Below are 21,111 nucleotides of genomic sequence, written 5' to 3'. Positions count from 1 at the left end.
AGCTATTTTCCTGATAATTGTCTGGGATAAAAACCTCCATCCAGCTCCTGGACACACAGAGAGAAGAGCACTGTGATGCTCAGAGAGTGGAATGCTCAAGATTCTGTAAGCCGACACCTTGTTTAGGACCGACTTGCCAAGAAATGTGTAGCTGGGCCCCTTCATTTTGGCCCTTCAGTTAAGAGCATCTTAGGAACTGTTCAACGGAATGAGGTCATCAGCCTGCAGAGACAGGGATTGTCCTTGCAGAGATCATTGTCTGCTAAGGCTGTTGCTGAAGCTATTATTTGTAATGGAAGTTTCTGACAAAAGCCTTTTTGTCTAGGCTCTGTAGCAGGAATGCTTTTATTGCTTTTATTTATGTTAAGCAATTGACTTAATTTTCTTCTTTGGACATTGTTGGACTAGTTGACCACATTCTTCTTGCTTTGGATGAAAATACCAAATTTTTGGCGCTACCTTAAACAAGGTGTAGATCTTTTGGAATGGCCACCTATATTTTCTTATCATCTTATCTATTCTACCTTCATTTTTTTACATTTTGTTTTCTTCACTTTCTGCATAATTGGCTTTTCTGAATATGAATGGAATGTAAAATTTAGAAAATACAGAAATTTATAAGTGAAAATTACTATTTTGTTCCCTGTGATGAAAGATGATTTTGAAAGTTTTTAATGGATTATATACTTAGTTTATTGTCTCTATGCATCTCTACTTCTTTTGATATTATTACAGCTATCTGGATATGTCTATGGTTAGAATTTGGAATACTTTCCATGAGCTCATATTTTCAGTGCCTGGTCCTCAGCTTGTGGAGCTATTTTGAAGACTGGGGAACCTTTAGAACAGTGGTTCTCAACTTTCCTAATGTTGTGACCCTTTAATACAGTTCTTCATGTTGTTATGACCCCCTAACCATAAAATTATTTCATTGCTACTTCATAACTGTAATTTTGCTACTATTATGAATTACAATGTAAATATCTCATATGCAGGATATCTGATATGTGACCCCAAAGGGATTGTGACCCATAGGTTGAGAAGCACTGATTTAGAAGTTTCAGCCAAGGGACACATGAAGAAAGATGTGCCACTTCTGTCCGCCTCTCCTCAGGGCTAAAGCAGACGGGGAAGGCTATTCTTCAGGGTTAACACTGGCCCCACAGCTGGGATGATGTCTTTAGTAGACATTGTGGTAACTTTTGGCGTCAATGCACTCAAACTAACTTAGACTCTAGTCCAAGAGCACTGCAAAGACTTCAGGGAAGACAAAAAGGTGTTTATGTAAGCATGTGTGCATCAAAAGATGGACACATCTTGCTGTCAAGGAAGAAGAGAAAACGTCCCTGAATATACAATTTGATGCCAAGTACATAGAAAATTACACAAGTATATTTTGCCGAGGAGGATCTGGAATGACTGAACAGTAACAAATGCTTTGAAATGGTAACTTTGTTTTATGCCCTCATTTATGGTTATTTCATTCTGGCAAGTGAGTATGTGTGATTTTTACAAAAACACTTTTCAAAGGTATTAGCTCTTTGGAAAGAAAGTTATTATGTCCTAAAGTACCTTTGCTATTATATATTATGTATAATTTTTCATCTTTTTAATTTTCTTTTCTCAGTGTCATCTATTACATTTTTGACCCCAAAAGAATAATTATAGCAGGCAGAATGAGTGAGATTAACATGACCAAGGACAGAGTGGCAAGGATAACTAGCTGGCAGGACACCAGGTTTCCCAGTCAGGGCCAAGCTGGCAAGCCCGGGTTTTTAGGCTCTGGAGCTTTGGAGGGTGTCTTTTTGGGACTACATTTAGGCCTCTCAGGCAGAGAAGCCCTGCCTCATTGCCAGCGTTGAAGGGGAACCAAATGAACCATGGGCTCTAGACCCATGGCTTGTTCAGGTCACACTTGTGTCTGGATACAGCCAAAGAAATCGGGACTCAGTAAACTCCAAAGAGGAGGATTTTGTTTCTTCTGTTCTGCTAGCAAATGTATGGCATATGCGTCAAACTCACAGGTTAGAAGCTTCACCTTTGAGCCTACTTGTCCCCTTTCCTCCTGGGCTCCTCTCCAAACCCCGCTAATAGCAACGTGTGTCCTCCCCGGGAAAGAGAACACTAATAGGTTTTCCAGTGCCAAGTGGTGAACCTTGAAAACATATATACAAGCCACATTATATAGACTCAAGAGGTTATATGTTGAAATATATATGTCTATATACATAAATGTGTGTATATACATACATACACACACATATCAATGTAATAACAACTGATAAAAAAGAGGTGATGGAACTGAAGGAGTGAGGAGGGGTATATGGGAGGATTTAGAGGGTGGAAAGTGAAGGGGGAAATGTTGCAATTAAAATACAATCTCAAAAAACCCCCCGGCAGTGACTGTTTAACTTTAGCTTGCACTGCAATTGTTAGAGGGCACCCATTAAACACCAGCAACCCAGCATGCTTGTGTATCTTCTAAGTGAAATGAGTGATGCAGGTGACTTTGAGATTAGAGATTAACAGGTGAACCAGACACCAATGGTAGGACGGCTAAACTAATTTTTTTTTTTTTGAAAATTGACGAGAGGCCTTTATGAAGAGGAAGAATCACTCTCCTGATGGTAAGTATTTCAAAGAGTTCAATTTGCTCACTGGATGCTATACGCATGTATCTTTCAAGCAAAGCCTAGTCAGATGTTGTCTATCATGCACCTGCCATCACCATATGCCCAGGCTAGGTAGCGGGGAGCAGATAAGAGGTACAGAGAACTCAGCCATACCAGCCAATGTGCCTGGCCTTGAGCAGAGCCCCAGGACGGTGAATGTATAAGAGAATTCTGCTGAATTGGAATCCCAGATGAATGCTATAAAAGGCTTGCATCTCTGAATTTTGTTGCTGGTTATTATGTAGCTGTAGCTAACTGACGGTTTACTACACGAGTAGTTGGCTAACAGGCAGACTCCGAAGTTTTGATGTAGGACCTCAAAGTGTGCATGACTGAGAAGATGGCTCAGTGGGTAAAAGCATTTGCCAGGGAAGTGTGAGAACCTCAGTTTGGATGCCCAGAGCTCACACAAACCTGGATGCAGTGATAGACACATACAATCTCAGTGCACTGATGCAGAGGGGAAGGTGGAGGCAAGAGAATCCCTGGAAGCTCTTGGGCCAGCTATCCTGGCACTTGCAGTGGTGAACAACAGAAGACCACTTCTCAGACAAGGTCAAAGGTGAGGGTTGACCCCCCAAGGTTGTCTTTCTGATCTTTACATGTTGTTCCCTGGCATATGAACGCACACACACACAAACACACACACAGAGCAACACACTTACAGAGAGACAGAGTGATACTTTAAAAATATTTGCTTACAAATGTCCCATTGATTCTCAAGCCAGTATTCTGAACCACAGTCAAGGACACGCTGCTTTAAATACATAAAATACAACCCTTCTACTAGTTCAGTGTACACTTATAGGAAAGTCCCTTGATATTGCTATGCCTCAACTTTCTCATTTGCATGCCTTGTGTTATGGTTGTAGGGTTAAAGAGGCAAATTAAAATAAATCTAGCTGATAGTAGTATCTTTAATTCTTGTATTTCAATTTGTCTCTTCTCATCTCCCCCTCATTCCCAGGAAGACACAAGTGTGAATATCTTAGGAAAACATGAATTTCAGGGTCACAGCTTTATTGTATAGATTTTTTTTAACACAGCCATATTACAAACATTGTCAGGGAACATTTACAAGAATAAATAAGATGGACTTGCAGGTGTAAAAAGATTACACGTCACTTTAATGTACAGTCAAAAAATATATCTGATATTCATTGACCTGACATTATTTACCTTCTGTTTTTTGAAGCTAGAACTGGAAAGAAAAAGGAAAAAAAAAACAAGAAAACAAAACAAAAAAATCGACAGCACAGTGCTGGCTTTATTTTTTGAAGTTGATTTATTTTGTTTTCTCTTCTCATACGTGCTTTATCTATCAAACACCCAAACTGTACAAGTGCAGGCCACTGGAATTTGTGGAGGCGTCAAATAGTGTGGAGACTTTGGTCTCATGTGATATCATACGCCACATGGGTATGAAAATGTCAGCCTCCCTAGTATAGACTGGGGACCTCATGATAGCCCGTGGAGAGCTGTACTGGTAGCCACTAGCCAAGGCAACCATAGAAGCTATGACTGGACCTTTGATTGGCTACTAGGATATAGAGTGGAGAGAGAAGGTAGAATGTGATTTTGAGCCTGATTGCAAATATGAGTTAACCTGGGCTATCCCGAGATCCAGTTGGTAATAAAATGTATGCATTGGGAATGATTATGATCGGGTGTCCACAGAGTCACTGTGCTTTTGAAATCTTTTCCTGCAGGCCTTGAGTAGGGACTGAAGGCTGAATCAACCTTTGGAGTTAGCAGGAAGCAAAGTCTTGTTACGACTCCTGCCTGGACCTTTATTGGTTCTGGCTGTCACTGAGAACCTTTATGGCCAGTGGGTCTGGGTGATGGCTGTCCTTCTCAGTAAGCATCAGGTGTATGGCCAAGGAGCTGCTCCCTGTGATTGGCAGTAACCATGCGCAGCTAGGGCTGCCTTTTGATTGGAAAGCAGGGGGGCTTCCACCTCCCAAACCAAGCATGACCTGCTTAGCTTATAGTTTGCAGGGACGGGTTCAAACACGACTCTCACTCTGGGAGGATTTGCCCAGCAAAGGCGAAACTGACTTTGAAGTCTATCACAGCAATGCTGCTTCTGCACTTCACACCAGCAGATGGAGAAGTCCAGCTTCCGCTGGGAAGCGTGAAATGGTTAGCTAGCCTCTCTGGCAGTCGTCAAGTTCTTTTCCACAGGCCCTGTTTCTTCATTCATCTTAGCACCCCTCATAGGAGTCACCAAGGTAGCAAACTCTGCATGACTCTATCCAAGCATCCGCAGTCTTATGAAGATTATGGATACTGGTATCCTGCCTGTCCCTTCAGGAGGGTGACATTTTTCTAGACTAACATGAATATGCACGCAAAGCCCTTAGAAATTATTCTCACTGAAGAACCATGACCCACATTAGGTACCCTCCATGGCCCAGATCTCCTACCATTACTTTGCTGTCTAAGATTCCAGGGCCCTTAGGCATCATTCTCTGAACTTTCAAACAGAGTCTACATTTTACCATCTAGAGAGGTTCTCAGATCCAGAAGGAAGCCTCATTGTTAACCACCTTTCAAAGTCTTTTCTAGTAGATTGTCTTCCATCCCAGTCCTTGACCATCTCCTGTACCAGCTGTGGCGGACCACCACTAAGCTCTTAAGTGGATCCATGCTAGGTAAAAGGGTATCAGGTTTGCGGGGCTATCAGTGTGGATGCTGACTCCACCTGTGGGACACCTAATATTCATGAATGGAATTTAGGGGTGATTGTGGTCTTTTGATAGCTTTTCCGCCCCTTGTGGACATTGCTAGGAGGTATGCAAGAGGTGGTCTTGGTCTCCATAATACAGTTTATAGCCACTGTCATACAAGAGTCTATCCATGATTACCAAGAAACTCAAAGAGCCTATTCTCATACAGAAAAATGACAGAGATATTTGTGGTGTGTTCTGAGGATTAGCTCCACGACCCGGAAATATGTGTCAGAGAAAACTCGAGTTAGATCTATTCCTTTTCTCCCACTGTCCACCAGCATCTCTCTCTCTCTCTCTCTCTCTCTCTCTCTCTCTCTCTCTCTCTCTCTCATTCAGAAAGGATAGGATTTTAAAGATGACACCATGTTAGGTAAAGGGAAGGCTCTGAGTTTTGTAGTTTTTGATATTTTGATATGTATCTAGGGAAGATCTCACACAGGGAACCCACACAAACGAGGCAGAATCTCAGTTGGTCTATGGTTGAATTTACTTTTCCCATTTTTCTGCTATATGTGGCTGTATGTTAGAGCTGGCAAGAGGCTAAGGAGGGCTTCACATTGATTGGCCAATGGGAAAGGCAAGTCAAGGCTTTCAAATGACACTGTTATCTCTCCATTTTATCTTTTGTTTTGCCTATCAGCCTGGGTTGGTGACTCATTTTTAGGTAACTCATCTCAGTATAATCTATTGACTTTATGGTATTGGATCAACATATTGTTCATGCTTAGCCTTGGATCTAGACATATCTTGTGGAACTTGTTTTAGCTTGGTGCTGATGGTTAGCAGGGGTGGCCAGCTACAGGCTAACGAAGGGTGACTTTCTTTATTCTATCCCCCACATCATTTATCACTCAGCTCTACATCCCATAATCATCCTTACTTCTAAGAAGACACTGAGTTTCAATTTTCCTACCCTAGCCTTCCTGATTAACCACTTCTAACCTAGCCAAGGATTTTTCCATGTATTGTTCAGCCTGATAATTTAATGTCCAAAAATGGTGAAGTTGGAGTTCAAATCAAAGAGCAAGCTCTTATCCTACTTACCATGGTGTACCATGCCATAGTGATCTGTCTGTCTTTCCTAGTGGTACCTGTTTGGAGTGCTGGATGTTATAGGAACCCAAGGATTGTATAGAGCTAAGCAAATGGTGTTTAAGATTCCAAATGTTTGTATGACATATATCCTAAGATTTGCCCATATCAAAAGCCACAGGACTCTACCAAGACAATAGGCACTTCCCAATAGTGAAGGATCTTCTGAGTAAGACTACATCTTGTTTCTCCTTTGTCTGTTGGGTTTTGTGGGCTCAACCTTCACCATGCCTGGTAGGTAAGTCCTCATTATTCTGGTCTCTCAGTAGGTACCTTGCAGAACCTTCTGCAAGAAGAGACCTAAGCTGAATGTCAGGAGCCGTGCAGTCAGGATATGCACACAGCAATGAGTGTGCCTAGGGGAGTATAAGTTGATGTGAACTTGAGTGAGAACTGACCTTGGAAGTAAGGAACAAGACTAGGTACTATACCTTGGATAGAGATATCATTCTCCAAGGTCCATCAGAGAGATGTATGAGACAAAGGGCAGATTTAAAAAATATATATATATATATATATATTTATGCAGTCATATTTAAACTACAGAGAATAAATTAGCAAATGGAATTTAAATATGTTATGAATGTAAAACATGAGGCTCTAAAGGAATTTGAAGCTGACCATTGTCTTCCCTGGGCTTTATCACTATTTACTGAGTCATTACTTTCACTCTTGTTTCTGTTGTTAAGAGTGGGAAAATCCCAGATACCATGGTGCAAGAATATTGTCTCTGTGCTCAGAAACCAGGTAAAATTTGCTTATATAGGTAAGTGAGTTCTTTCTCTAGATTTTTTTCCCTTGCCAGTAAAGTAGTGATTGCCACAGTCACAGACACTTCAGAAGTGTTGGAAGAGTGAACTCATGGTTTAGAGTCTACAGTAGAGTCTGCTGGTTCCACAGAGTAGGTGACATTGATTGCTCAGCCCCACAGTGAGGGTAAATACCTGAAGCAAGTGGCCTCTTCCATTCCTATACAAAGGGCTGTGCTATGGCTGTCTAGTGGCTGACAGGCCCCTACCTCCTCCACGATAATCCTATCAGTACGATAATATGATGTTGAGATGCAGCTGTGGTCCAACATGAAGCCATGTAGGCCATAAACACACCCAAGTGAGGACAGTTGATCGTATCTCATTTATATCTTACACCTTATCCATTTATATTCCAATAGAGACCAATAGGAAGATCTTGCTAAGTGAGGATTCTCTTTGGTACCCTTTCTTTGCTCATGTAAAGATGAGCTCATTCTATAATAGAAATGAGACGAGACTCTTGGAAGGTGGATTTCCCTGGGAGGTTTCCTGGGAAGAAAAACCTTATAAATTCCTTAGTACCATCTTCATTTCATCTAAGCACTTCTGCATGTTTCCCACTGAATCTGAAGAATCTCATTTCTGTCCATGTGCCTCATTTTCTTTTTGTGCACACTGGCCTAAGACCACTTTCTTTGAGGGTGACTGGGTTATGAGAAAATAAGGGGATGGGCTAACCCTTGGAGAGTTCCCTCAGCATGGCCTGAATTTTCACACATTTCTTTCCCCCTGAACTTACTCTCAAATTCCCATTGTTTGAAATGATAGAGACCACTGTCATCTTTATCTTTCAGCTCTTTCACCCCTTTCTCAGCAGAATGAATTCTAGGATTTCTATGAAATAATCCTTCCTCTGCCCGCTTCCTGTTGGGACTGTCCAAGATCTGAGGAAATAGCATGCAACATGCTAATTGGTTATGCTACGGACTCCTGCAGGCTATAGGAAAGTCCGTTTGGAATAGAAGACAAGAGCCACAGGAAACCAGAAGGACCAGTAGGGGCTGGGGCCTGCGGATAGACTCAAATCTACCTGGTAAGAGGCCCATCAAAGGAGAAGAATGAATCATGGGACCCCTTCGTTTGCCTTTGCTTTGAGATATTTTCTTTTGAACCTCTAAAGTGACAGCCTTCCTTGATCAGGTCTGGTGTTCTTGGACTTCTAGACAGGTCCTGGGCTCATGCCAATGGAAGTTGACTTCCTGGTTTCCTTTCATATCTTGTCCTTGTAGGTTTAGAGGTCAGGGTTGTTGACCCTGCCCCATGGTAGAGTAGAGACCTGGTGTTTTACACAAGAGCTGAGTTTCATGATCCAGTCCATATTTGTTCCAGCAACAAAATAATGAACACACGCACATGCGCGCGTGCGCGCGCACGCGCGCGCGCGCACACACACACACACACACACACACACACACACACACACTTACGCACAGGTAACATTAAAAGCACACACAGAGGAGGATGTTTTCACAGTGTCTGATGAAAGGAAAAGATGCTGTACTACTGGTCCAGAGGACCTTCTCCCAAACCAAGATGCTGTACTACTGGTCCAGATATAAGATGCTGTACTACTGGTCCAGAGGACCTTCTCCCAAACCAAGATGCTGTACTACTGGTCCAGATATAAGATGCTGTACTACTGGTCCAGAGGACCTTCTCCCAAACCAAGTTGCTGTACTACTGGTTCAGATATAAGATGCTGTACTACTTGTCCAGAGGACCTTCTCCCAAACCAAGCTGAGTGCATCACTGTTGAGCTCTGCCAGCTTCTTGTTGCCTGCAGGGCGATGACCGTGCTCTTTACATTTCCTCCCTGGCTCTGGCTACCTTCCTGCTATTATCCCTGTCGTGCTCTATTCTAGCTGGGCAGACCTCTCACCATCTGTCCCTCCTGATACTTTCTCACTTCTCTTTACCATTGTGCACATTAACCCCCTTGGCTTGACTTTCCCTTTTTTCTGTTCTATCTGTTTAGACCCAGCTGGAATGGGTGTTGCTAGGCAGAGTGAGTTACTCTCATGTCTAGGCTCATTGAACGCTTGTATGTTCCACTATTACAATGTGGCTCAACTTTCCTAGTATACAGGGAGCCTGAAGGGCAAGACGCGTACCTTATTGGATTCTGTGTCCCTCATACTTTGTGGCTAAATCAGTCTGCAAGATAGACCTTTCTAGACCCCTGGCTATTAAGGCTGTCAAATATTGTGGCTCAGCCCAGGCTAGAGAGATTCCCAGGCTGGCTCCCTTGTACCCTGAGGGAACATGAGAATTGTTTTTAGCAATGAAGAAATTAGATAAGATTAGCTTTCCCGGGGAACTGGGAATGAGTTAATAAAAATATTTCCGAAAGTTTGGGCTACCGAGAAAAACTGGTAGCAGAAAGAAAGAATTAAATTTTCTGCTCATGGCCTTCTCTCTCTGCTCAGAAGTTTCTGGCCTTATTTTTCTTCCATTAAATAACTGCGTGGCTGAGAAAGCATGAAGAAAATGGCAGGGAGGTTTCATTGCCATCACCTGTCTTTTTGAATCCCGAATTCCATCACTGAAGAAGGTGCTCGGGTTCCTTCAATTACAAAATGGAGGTGATGCAAACCCTTTCCAGGGGTGCAATGAGACGTCATATGGGAGAGGATAAGTATGGCACTTGGTTTGCGGCAAAGCTTCACCAATGTTTCCCTTTTCTGAATTTACTCATGCTTTGGGCAAGACTAAGAATTCCAGGAGCTAAACCTGCTTAATGTATTAGAAACCAGCCTGGGGGCCACAGTAGCCATTTTCAAAACAGCAGCTGGATTTCTTTAGGAAAGTGTTCAGATTTGGAGAGACAAATTATAAAGCTATTTCTGTATTTCCCCCCAAATCAGAGACCAATCCCTGGAGGACCACCTCACTTCTTCAACGGCTGTGTCATCAGTGGGACTTTTCAAGGGAATGGCCAGGAATCATGATAAGCCCAAGAAAAGTATTTTACAGCCACACTAAAACTACCATCCTCCCTTTTTCTTTTCTTCCTTTTTTTTTTTTTCTGACATAAGGGAATGCGGGATTTATATTCTCAAATGGTTTCTTTTCACATGTACTTGGGAGAACAATCAAAGCTTTTCTTGTTTGTCTTTCATACAGAAAGTACCACCTAGGGAGCACAGGGTTATACCATAGAGGCCAGTCAGAACCTGCCCAGGAGAGTGGCCCTTTCTACAAAGATAAAAAGGTACTGCAACATTTCCTATGAATCCTCCTCCCCGACAGACTATGGAAAAGCAAAGGAAACCCTTGCCCAAGTATGACGTGGAAATAGCTGGTTGGCCAGGAGAATACAGAAGGTCAGGTCTTGGCTGGAGATGGTAGTCATGAGTCAAACCCAGCATAGGTTAGGTGTGAAATGAAGAGGACCCCTGATATGGTCTAGGGGTTATCCAGAAGTCACACTGATACAGACTGGCAAGTGTCTCATGCCAGAGACCCTTATAGGAGACTGTAGAACCCAATAACCCAGTGATCCCCAAACTACTGTCTTTTGCAAGATAGAATGGAGAAGAACTTCCACCCCCAGTCCTCCTAAGGACAGCAAGGGAAGGGCTGGCCAGCTCCCCATACCCCAGCACCCGCACAGTCAGCTCGTCATGAGATTGACAAACTCAGAAAGAACAAAAGCAAGAGGTCTGGGGATTGGAAGTCCAGGGCCTTGCTTGAGTGTAAACTTCTGTGGGCCCCATGTCATCAGGTGTAGAAGGGAAGCTCGGGCCCCATCACAGCAGCATCTCCCACGGCTACAGAAGACCCGCCAGAAGCTGCAGAGCCCACAGCAGAGCACGAGACCACCAGTCTTCTTCTAGGAGTTGGGCAGGTGTGCCACCTCCGAACTCCTGAGACCAGTCATCGTCAGTCACAGAAAAAGAGGGTCAGCTGCAACAAACAGCCTCTGGACTCTGGCAGGTTTCCCATCCAACTGGGCTAAAAGGAGCTTAAATATTCCAGCGCCACCTCATATACAAATTTATACTGTTCCTGAGAGGAGGAGAAGGGAGATGGAGACAAGAGAGAGATAGAAAATAAAAGAATGCATTAGATTAGAGAGGTAGGTTTTGGAGAAAACTGTCTGCACCCACACTAAACATCAAATAGAAATAATCCATATTCCATGTCCAGACAACCTTCAGCATCCTGACTGATGCCTGCTTCTACTCATGCTTCCCAGATTGTCCAGCTGAGATCATGCCCTTTCAATTACTACATTGCACACCAAGGCAGAACATGCAAGGGTATTATATATTGAAAATGAAGATTCTGATTGAGCCAGTTTGGGATGGGGCTCAAGATACCACCTTCTTCACAAACTCCCAGGTGTTGCTGCTTCTACCAGTCTCTGGACCACATTGAGCAGCTATAAAGACACTTACAGTCAAATTCCTTGATGGGTTGTCTCCACCATTGTACCAGATCTTAACATCTGGACTCTGCCTTCCCACTAGCTTTACTATCCTTTCTCCAAAGCATCCCAGTTTAATGCTTTATATTGTAAAGTATTAGTGTAAGTGAGTTAGAATAGGCTTGGGCTGAACTGAAAACCTAATTCACAGGTTACTATTCTAGAATCCTTCCTTGATGTCTGAATTAGTGGCATTTTAAGGAGCAGGCAGAAAGCAAAACCAAGTAAGTGGACTGGGATTACTCTTTAGATTGCCCTGCAGGAAAGAGAAGTTGGTGGTGTTGGAAAGACACAGGAAAAGTGGCAGTATCATCCAGGAGAATAGACTACAGGTATTCAAATAAGACCCAGTTGTTGGGGATGTGTCCTGTTTACGGACACACATTTTTTTTCAGGTCCTGGGAACAGAAAGACTTTGGCTGTTGGACCATGGTTGTTGGCAGCTCACCAGTGTCTCCACCATGTTGGACTTGTTGTTGCGCAGAGTTTTCACGATGTGGAACACGTCAATGATGTTCTGCTGTTGGATCATCTCGCACACACTGCAGATGGCACAGAAGGTTCCGCTGCGGCCGCCTCCATTTCTAAACCAGAGTGAATGGGTAAGCAAATCCCCAGGACCCCCTACTCAGATACATGTCGATCCTAACGCTGCATCGTGGGAGCAAGGAGTAGTTGTCCTAGCAGATGTGTGAGCAGACAACCATAGAAACTTGAGTTGATGGGCGGTGGTGGCACACGCCTTTAATCCCAGCACTCGGGAGGCAGAGGCAGGCAGATCTCTGTGAGTTCAAGACCAGCCTAGTCTACAAGAGCTAGTTCCAGGACAGGCTCCGAAACCACAGAGAAACCCTGTCTCGAAAAACCAAAAAAAAAAAAAAAAAAAAAAAAAGAAGAAGAAAAGAAAAAAAAAAGAAACTTGAGTTGAGTCATGGGTTTTGGGTTAAATCTCACTGGGGCTCTGAATCCTCTTTGACCTTGGGAAAGGCACTTCTTGGTTTGTGTCCTGAGTTCCCCATTTATTTATTAGAGATGTTAGACTATGTGACCTTTGAGTGTTTAGTTAGAATGATGTCTGTTTGGCTCTGTGAGCATTTTATAATCATTCCAGGAACACTATTCTACATTCTCAGGGCAGGATGGTATTGTGTCTTTGTACATTTGGTACCTACATCCATGCCCAAAAGGATGCTCTACCAGACATCCACTGAAAACAATGGAAGTCACTAGGAAGTTTTATTACTATTTCTCTCTATCTTCTAATAAAGACAACAGTAATTTTTGAGTCTTGGGATAGCTACCCCTGACTTTGGGCTGTGGTCTTGGAACATTGGCTTGGTATATCTGAAACACCAGACTAATTCCACGGTTCTCCTTATAAATCTTGTTTAAATAGGGTCCTGCTGGTCTTGGGAATAGGAACTGAGCATTCTTGGAATGGTCATCCTCAGTTGCTCTTTCTTTCTGAAGCTCCATAAATTACCCTTATGGAAACAAGCCTCTTCAGGAACCTACCTGATTCTGAATTCCTGGGCGAGCTGCCAAAGGCAGCTAATGATTTCATGTAATGGTCTGTGTCTAAGGAACATCTGGGCAGAAATGAAGGCACTTAGTCAAATCTCCCAGATGTTTCACCTACAGGAAGCCTAACAACCAGATGTTTCAAATACTCAAAACCATCCTCCCTTAACTGGTGGGTGCTTGTATTTCAGTGACTGTCATGATGCCTGGGGACCCCAAGGTTGTCCATTTCTCTACTAGTAGGATGACACACTGTGCTGGTCACCTAGAACAGGTGAGAATGGGTGAAAACAAGCAAAAAAACCCCCAACCAGCCAAAGAAACCACTCCTGCCCCCATAGACTAGGAAATAAAAACACTGGAGTGTAGGAAGCCTTCCCAGGAAGGTTTAGTATCTTTTGAAATAGAACATAGGACCAAGAGGATGAAGGAAAAAAGATGCATCATCTTAGGGCCTCATGGGAGTCCTGAGGAATGGACATTGTCCTGTGCTAATGAGGGGGCATCTAATGTGTTGGAAGGAACTGGAGGGAGCCAGGGTTGGAAAACAGCCTCTAGTTTCTGTGATATATAGTTAGAGACAGCTTGGCATGTCTGACATCGTCCATCACCCTGAGAAGATACACCATACAGTATCTTCCTGGAGTCCGTGCAGAACTGTATCCTTATACAGAAGTTTCTACAGGTGGGAGCTTTTCAGCTCTGAGTGCGCACATGTGTATTTAACCTGCTCTAAGCTCTGACCTTCCTGACACATATGAACCACCTATCTGGAAGAAAGTGAACAATTAGCGACTTTGGAAAAGACAACTCAATTCTGAAGCCAATAAAAGATAATTAATGCCTCCACTCACACAAGAAATAATTATTCTGACAAGAAGATAAAAGCGTGGTTCAGATGTTCTGCAATACACGATTTTTTAAAAGAGGAAGGCCTTTTAGTCATTTCTCTCCAAAATGATGCTCTAACAAGTTGGCGGTTGTAGATAGCCTGCATACATCTCTTATGGCTGCAGATTGTGTATAGGTCTGAACTCTTCATAGAACCCTGCCTCATGGTAGACTCTGTGACATCTTAAGGAATTGTACTCACATATTTTCTGCTATGGCATTTGTAAATCTCTCTGTTGGCAGATATATTATTCTCTTCTAAATGCTTCATGCATGAGAACTACAGGCTCTAAACATGATCTGCTTCAACATACCCAAATGGACAGATGGGAAAACAAGGGTAACATAATTAAGTACTTTTTAAATTTTTTTTTTATTTTTGATGATGTAGTTGGCCAGCCACAATCCTTGAGCCACAAGGATCTTGATCTCTGCTTAGCACAATGTCATGGGGCCCATTGTACTGAGCTGTACCTATCCCAAAACAGAAAGCAAAGACCATTCCAGTGGCTAGTCTTAAGCTCACTGTACCTCTTGGGGGGGGGACACAGATTCCAGGGCTTTGAAAAATCTATCTGCTGGAGTAGTGTCTTCCTCTCAGGCTCTCTGTGTCCCTATTCCTACTAAGCACAAGGTAAGAGATATCCCAGGAGGCTGACACCGTGAGCAAGTCCAAGCCGTCCTCATATTGTCCAAGAGGTCCCCATCCTGCATGCTCTTCATCCTCCCTCTTCTTAGATGCAGTGTGGGACAGCAGACAGTACACCGGCTTGCTTAATTGAGTTCCTCTTGCTCTCTTCCCTTACCCATCTATGCTTTTTGTTTGCTTACTGCAAAATGATAGTATCTGCCTCGCGGATGGGATGAGGTGATTCATTTTAAATGCCTGACTAAATTTTAAATCAAGCTAATATAGTACCATCCTTTTTCTTTTCCTTGAGGAAATAACACAAGGGAGCTCTGGTCAGTGGGACCCATTTTATCCCAAGCTTTCTTGTACCTAGTAGAATGGTGCACACACCTCCTTTTAGACAGTGGAACTCACTTCTGTATTGGGAGCACCGGGAAGTGGTCTGCCTATAGTATTCCACTTCAGCAATATGTCATACAAAAATAGTTTAGAAAAACTGGCACCTCAGTTTATTAAAGGACTCTAATTCCTTTGAATTAATAAATAAATCAATAAATTATATTATAAAGAATGTTGCTATGATGCCTAGGACTGGCATATGCAACCAGAAACAATTTCCAATACTCTGTCACCCATCGCTACACTGCTCTGGAGACATCTCTGTGGTACTCACAGGCAGTGGACCACAGTGCGTCCCTCTCTCCCATCGTACTGCTCCTGCCACTTCTCCAGCCGTCGGACCACTTTGAGTAGAGAGCGCTTGGAAGGGGGTGTGTCCCGGTATGCAGGCCAGCCAATATACTGGAGGTGCTGGACAATACGGTAACCATCCTGTGGCTGAGAATAAGCATTGTTTAGGGCTCTTCTGCTGGGGATGTCTGGGGATACAAGCCTTTCAGATTCCCTGGGGGCTGTAATAGAGTAGAAATCAGGCAGAGTGGGGGCCTTAGCTGTGCCATTATGGGCACGGAGTGTCTTTATACCTAATACCCCTTGTGCATGCTGCTTAAATTCTCTACACCTTGAAAAGTCCTGCCAATCTTCAAACTCAATTCAGATATTCCTTTCTTTAGGAACACTTTTCTTGTTCTGCCAAGTAGAATTCTTTCTCTTTGAAGGTCATTTGTTGGAGTATATTTGATTTCTCTTTGGTAGTAAACTGAGGGCAGAGACCGAGTACCGTTGTTGGGACCAATTGGAGTCCTGCCCTTCAGCTTCTCTTCCCTGCTAGAGCTTTCTAATTGAAGTTACTAAAAGCTGTGCCTTGCCTAGAGGATCAGAGGATGGGATTTTCACCTGTTGGCCATTGATTGCTGGGTATTTAAGCCTCTATGGTGCTATTAAAGAAGGGCTTTGTACCAGTGACTGGAGGTCTGTGTGTCTGTCTCTGTGTGTGTGTGTGTTTCCTCAACCTCCAGCCCCTTACCCAAAGCTCGTGAACTGGATTCTAGCGCATAGAGCGCAGATCCACCATTCTCCGAGCTCTCAGTGAAGAGCAAGAGTAGTTAGCCATTGTTTCATGGATTTTTAATGTGTCCTCCCACCCAGAATTCAACCAGTAAGTATCCCTTTGTAAGCAACTCTCTGTGGTCCGTGTCAATGTTAGTAGGAATTGGTCTGAAGCTCCTAAGATCCAAACGAAGGGTACCAGTGCAGTGTGCCAGAGTGTGGAAGAGCTAATGTCTGGGAAGTTTTGTCTACACGGCTGCTAGAGTGTCAGGAAATAGGCAGCTGGCAGGCTGGATGCCGCTCTATCTGTGCTACAGCCATTGCTGGGTCTGGAGTCGGAATCAGCAGAGACATCACTTCCCTAAGGAAGAGCTTATCAGGAGGGAGGAACAGACTCTTGGCTGGCTCAGTGGGATCCTCTCCCAGCAGCCTCCATCTGTTCTGCAAAGAAGGGGAACGGGGAGCCATGGTGGCTTTGCACTCACCCGAGCCATGTTACAGATACGGAAGATTCTGTGGATGATGTCCTCATCAATGTCTGCGGAGACAAACTCCACCTGGATGGGACCATAACACCCGGAGGTCTTCTCAGGCCAGTATTGCATACAAAGCTGCAGAAAACCAAACCAAACAAAAAACAAAACAAACAAAAAAACCCCAGAGGTCACAGGAGGCCAAGGTCAAAGAAGGGGGCACATAAATGTTCTTTGTCACTGAGCCTTTATTGTGAGAAGGACACATGACCAGAAAGGTCCAGTCTTATGAAGCAAACCGTATGAAACTTCCCTGTTTCATACAGGTCCAATTTCTTTTGTTCTAAAATGCTGAAGCTTTGAACGAAGTGGGGGGGCTTAAAAACATTTTTTTTGTGCTGATTTCAATTATTTCTTACTTTGCTGGACCTCAGTCTTTTCAATTGTGAAATGGGGAGAACAGTGTCTGGACCTCAGTTGTCTCTCCTGTGAAGTGGGGAGAACAGCATTTACCTGTAAAGCTGTGCTGGCAGGGTTTTCGTAGCTCCAAGTGAAGGAGCTACTAAATATTTGTTTATACTGTGAAGATATGTCTTTGTCAAAGGCACAATCTGGCTTTTATTATGCCAACCATTTCCATTTCCAGAAAAGTCTACAGTGACTGTTCACAGTCATATACTCAGACTGATTGTTTAAAAAAGTACAGATTTGGGCATTGGACAGTCTTAGCTCCAAATCCAGGCTCTAATGCTTATGGGTTTTGCCACTCAGATCTCTGCTCTCAGGTGCTAATTGAGGGTAAGTGGGTCTCCTTCAGACCATAAGAAAGAGCACTTACTTGGTACCAAGAGAGCTTGCTGCTATCTTCCCAGAACTCTTAGAATTGGGAATTACACACATAGCTGGGAGCCAGAGCCATGGTTACCCCTCACTCTAAGAGAGTGGCTCTCAGCTAGAGGCCATTTGTTCCTGTCCCCCAATGTCTGGAGCCAGTTTTGATCATCCCAGCTGTGAGAACAGGCTAGGATGCAGCTAGACATACCATAATATTCAGAATACTTCTTGAGAATACTGTCAGTCCAGTGCAGTACTGCAGAGGCCGAGGAACCTGGGTGTGAGACCCTAGGTGGTCTTTTGTATAAGTGTGTCATCAAAGAGGATGGGTGTTCTTCTGTGACTATTGATTTGTTGGGTGAGTTTAGTGTGGGTGTCTGTGGAAAGGCAACACGTACTCCTTCAAATTTCTGGTCTCTGAGAAGCATGGAGATGCTCCCTGCCTATCTAGTGTGGTGGTCTCCTCTGAGGCAGGGTTTTCTTGGGAAAGAAAAATTGCTCTCTTTTTTTGTTGATGGTACTGAACTGACAATTTACCCTGGGGAGTCACTTTAGCTGTGATTGGTAGACTATGACCTAACAGTCATAGGAAGTGGTTTTGTAAATAAAGTTTTATTGACACACATTTGTTAACCTGTTCTTGAATTGTTTATGACTACTGCCATGCAGTGCTGCAGGTACAGATCTGAGTAGTTTCGACAAAGACCTACAGTATTTTCTCTGTAACCATTCATACCAATCTTTGCCACCTCTTTCTCTGTTAGGGCTTTTTGAGGATAAAGGGGATAATTCATGAAAATAAATCACTTAGTACTGTACCAGCTGTGAAATGAATACGTACTTGATATTGCCGGTAATTATTGCATTTATAATTCAATGGTATAGTTACTGCCACTATCATCCACATATTCCTTGGCTCATGATGGGGCTGCATCCCCAAAAGTGCATCATTGGTTGATGACATCATAATGTAGAGAATGAATTTAGACCTGGGGATGTAGATCACCGCTTCACATGCATGAGGCCCTATGTTTAATACCCAGCACTGCAAAAAATATACTCAATACACATAACCTTCTAACTATTGCAGTTTTGCAATGAAGTACTGCATCCTGTTAAGGACTAGCAGTTTCTCTACAGGATGCTGTGTGTCTGGGATCTCTAGCTTGCCGCCATTACCTAACCGTCACCAGAGAGTACTGCCTATCACTGGTCCAAGGAAGACACCCAAATCAAAATTTATAAAACTTCTATCAAATTTATATTATTTACACGACATTTTAAAGTCAAAATTCTCAAGCTGAATGTCGGGAGTCATTCTGCACTTAGATATGAAGAATGTTCCTTCTTACCGCTCCTCTCGAGTGGCAAAGACATGCAAGGTGATGTTTCATAAAGCATTAGTCCTCTGCTTGCCCAGCGTCTCCACTGGGGGTTAATCAAGTATATTGAGAGAGGAGATGTGGCTGTGGGGGTGGGGGAGGAGGGCTGGTCACAGGGGCCTCTGCAGCTGGACAATCCGCTGCTGCTGAGCTGTACAGTAATGACAAATCCGCAATTTGAACTTCATTTCTCTTTGCCACTGGCTCTTCTGCCTTGCAACCTTCACAGTAATGAGGGACTGGTACAGATAAGTCTGTGGTTGGCCAGAGAAACTGGAATTAATCAGAACTTCCCATTTAAAAAAAAATAATTGCCTTTATTGCCTGCATTGAATTTAGCCTTGCCAGAATTCGGCTGTGATCCTGACATGAGGTGCAAGGATTTGAGGCGCTGGGGAGAGTCTATTACCCCCAATATTTTCAGCCTGAGGAGAATGTGGAATGATTTGTCACTTTTAATAAGATTTCCAGACCAATTTCTCAAGCTAATAGGTTCTACTATGCCTCAAACAAGAGTCCTATATTTTAGGACACTTCTCTGCGTTTGATTTTCCAGGTCACTCTCCCATAATGCCCAGGGGGCTGTAGAAGGTTGCAGGGTCCTTCTAATCCTAAATCGCTGCCATCTTTTCACTTCGGTTCCCTAATTTGTGAGACCACAGCAGCAGCAGTGGGTGACATCGGCTGGGCGATGTGTGGGCAGATGTGCGTTTGAGCTGCCAGAGATCCTCAGGCTCTCCTCACAGCCCAGCATGCTGCATATAACCCAGAAACAGAAAATAGGAGGCAGACATGTAGGGATGCCGAGCACTCTATTCCCAGTGACCCTTCTGGACTTGTACATGATTTTCATCAGCAAAGTGTCTTCTCTGGTTGTCTTGAGACCATCTTTGTGTCTGAATGCATGGTTCCATTGAAGCAGAAGCTTCCATTTTGGCTTGAGTATGAAGCACAGAAAAAGTAGGGTAATAAACGCATTGGAGTTTCCAACTGAAATATCTTCTATTTCTTTCTTTTAATTTTTACTTATTACTATTAGTATACATGTGTATGTTTAGTGTGTGTGTGTGTGTATGTGTGTGTGTGTATGTGTGTGTGTGTATGTGTGTGTGTATGTGTGTGTGTATGTGTGTGTGTATGTGTGTATGTGTGTGTATGTGTGTATGTGTGTGTGTATGTGTGTGTGTAAGTGTGTGTATGTGTGTGTATGTGTGTGTGTATGTGTGTGTATGTGTGTATGTGTGTGTGTATGTGTGTATGTGTGTGTATGTGTGTGTGTATGTGTGTGTGTATGTGTGTGTGTGTGTGTGTGTGTGTGTGTGCACATGTCACTTGACTTCGGAGTTCAGAAGACAACTTTCAGGGGTTGGTTCCACTCTCCCGCTGTGTCCACTGGTTCTGGAGGTTGAATTTAGGTGGTCATGCAGTGTCCCCAGCCAGTTCTCCACTGAGCTATTTCACCCGGTCCCATTTCTGTGGCTTTGTTTTTATTTCCTTTCCATTATTTTCTTTTCTTCCTGTCTTCTTTAGTTTTACATTTAAAATATATTTTTCATTCTCCTTTTTCTTCTCATGGCTTTTTTTTGGAATGTACTCTTTTTTAAATTAATTAATTTATTTATTAAAGATTTCTGCCTCTTCCCCACCACCGCCTCCCATTTCCCTCCCCCTTCCCCCCGATCAAGTCCCCCTCCCTCATCAGCTCGAACAGCAATCAGGGTTCCCTGCCCTGTGGGAAGTCCAAGGACCACCCACCTCCATCCAGGTCTAGTAAGGTGAGCATCCAAACTGCCTAGGCTCCCACAAAGCCAGTATGTTCAGTAGGATCAAAAACCCATTGCCATTGTTCTTGAGTTCTCAGTAGTCCTCATTGTCCGCTATGTTCAGCGAGTCCCGGTTTTGTCCCATGCTTTTTCAGAGTGGTGAAAGAAGAAAGACAAATACTACATTTCCTTGTGTGCAGCTGGCCCTAATTTCTGCAAGTGTGTGGTCATGTGGGTGTCTGTGCAGTAAGAGGTCAGGAGACTGGAAAGCTTCCAGGAGAAGAGAAAGGGGCTTTAAGGAAGCGGAGTGAGGAGGGTAACACAACACAGGTGACAAAGGAGAATGCTAGGACAGAAAGGTACAAATGGGGGAAGGATACCGGAAGTTTGGGGGCTGGAGAAGCACGGGGGGGTGGGGTGCATCAAGGAA

General features: G+C 43.5%; 1 protein-coding gene across 13 annotated transcripts in view; it reads right to left on the bottom strand.

Annotated features, from left to right (window-relative positions):
* Window positions 1–3,681: 3,681 nt before the first annotated feature.
* Window positions 3,682–21,111, bottom strand: part of Ptprt (protein tyrosine phosphatase receptor type T) — a 1,081,821-nt gene continuing 1,064,391 nt past the window's right edge. For 12 of the 13 annotated variants that reach the window (XM_041670836.1, XM_041670844.1, XM_041670837.1 and 9 more), the window contains 4 exons: window positions 16,715–16,840; window positions 15,454–15,617; window positions 12,186–12,321; window positions 3,682–11,316 (listed from right to left, as the gene is read on the bottom strand). In XM_041670836.1, coding sequence (XP_041526770.1) covers window positions 11,263–11,316; window positions 12,186–12,321; window positions 15,454–15,617; window positions 16,715–16,840 — 480 coding nt within the window. In that variant the 3' untranslated portion in view covers window positions 3,682–11,262. The remainder of the gene's footprint in view (window positions 11,317–12,185; window positions 12,322–15,453; window positions 15,618–16,714; window positions 16,841–21,111) is intronic. The other variant, XR_005976047.1, reaches the window with a different exon arrangement.

This window comes from Microtus oregoni, unplaced genomic scaffold, assembly GCF_018167655.1.
Source record: "Microtus oregoni isolate MIOR12 unplaced genomic scaffold, Mior012 000020F_ref0000438, whole genome shotgun sequence".
NCBI lineage: Eukaryota > Metazoa > Chordata > Mammalia > Rodentia > Cricetidae > Microtus > Microtus oregoni.
The sequence above is the reverse complement of the archived record's forward strand: the minus strand, read 5'-3'. Positions and strand labels throughout refer to the sequence as shown.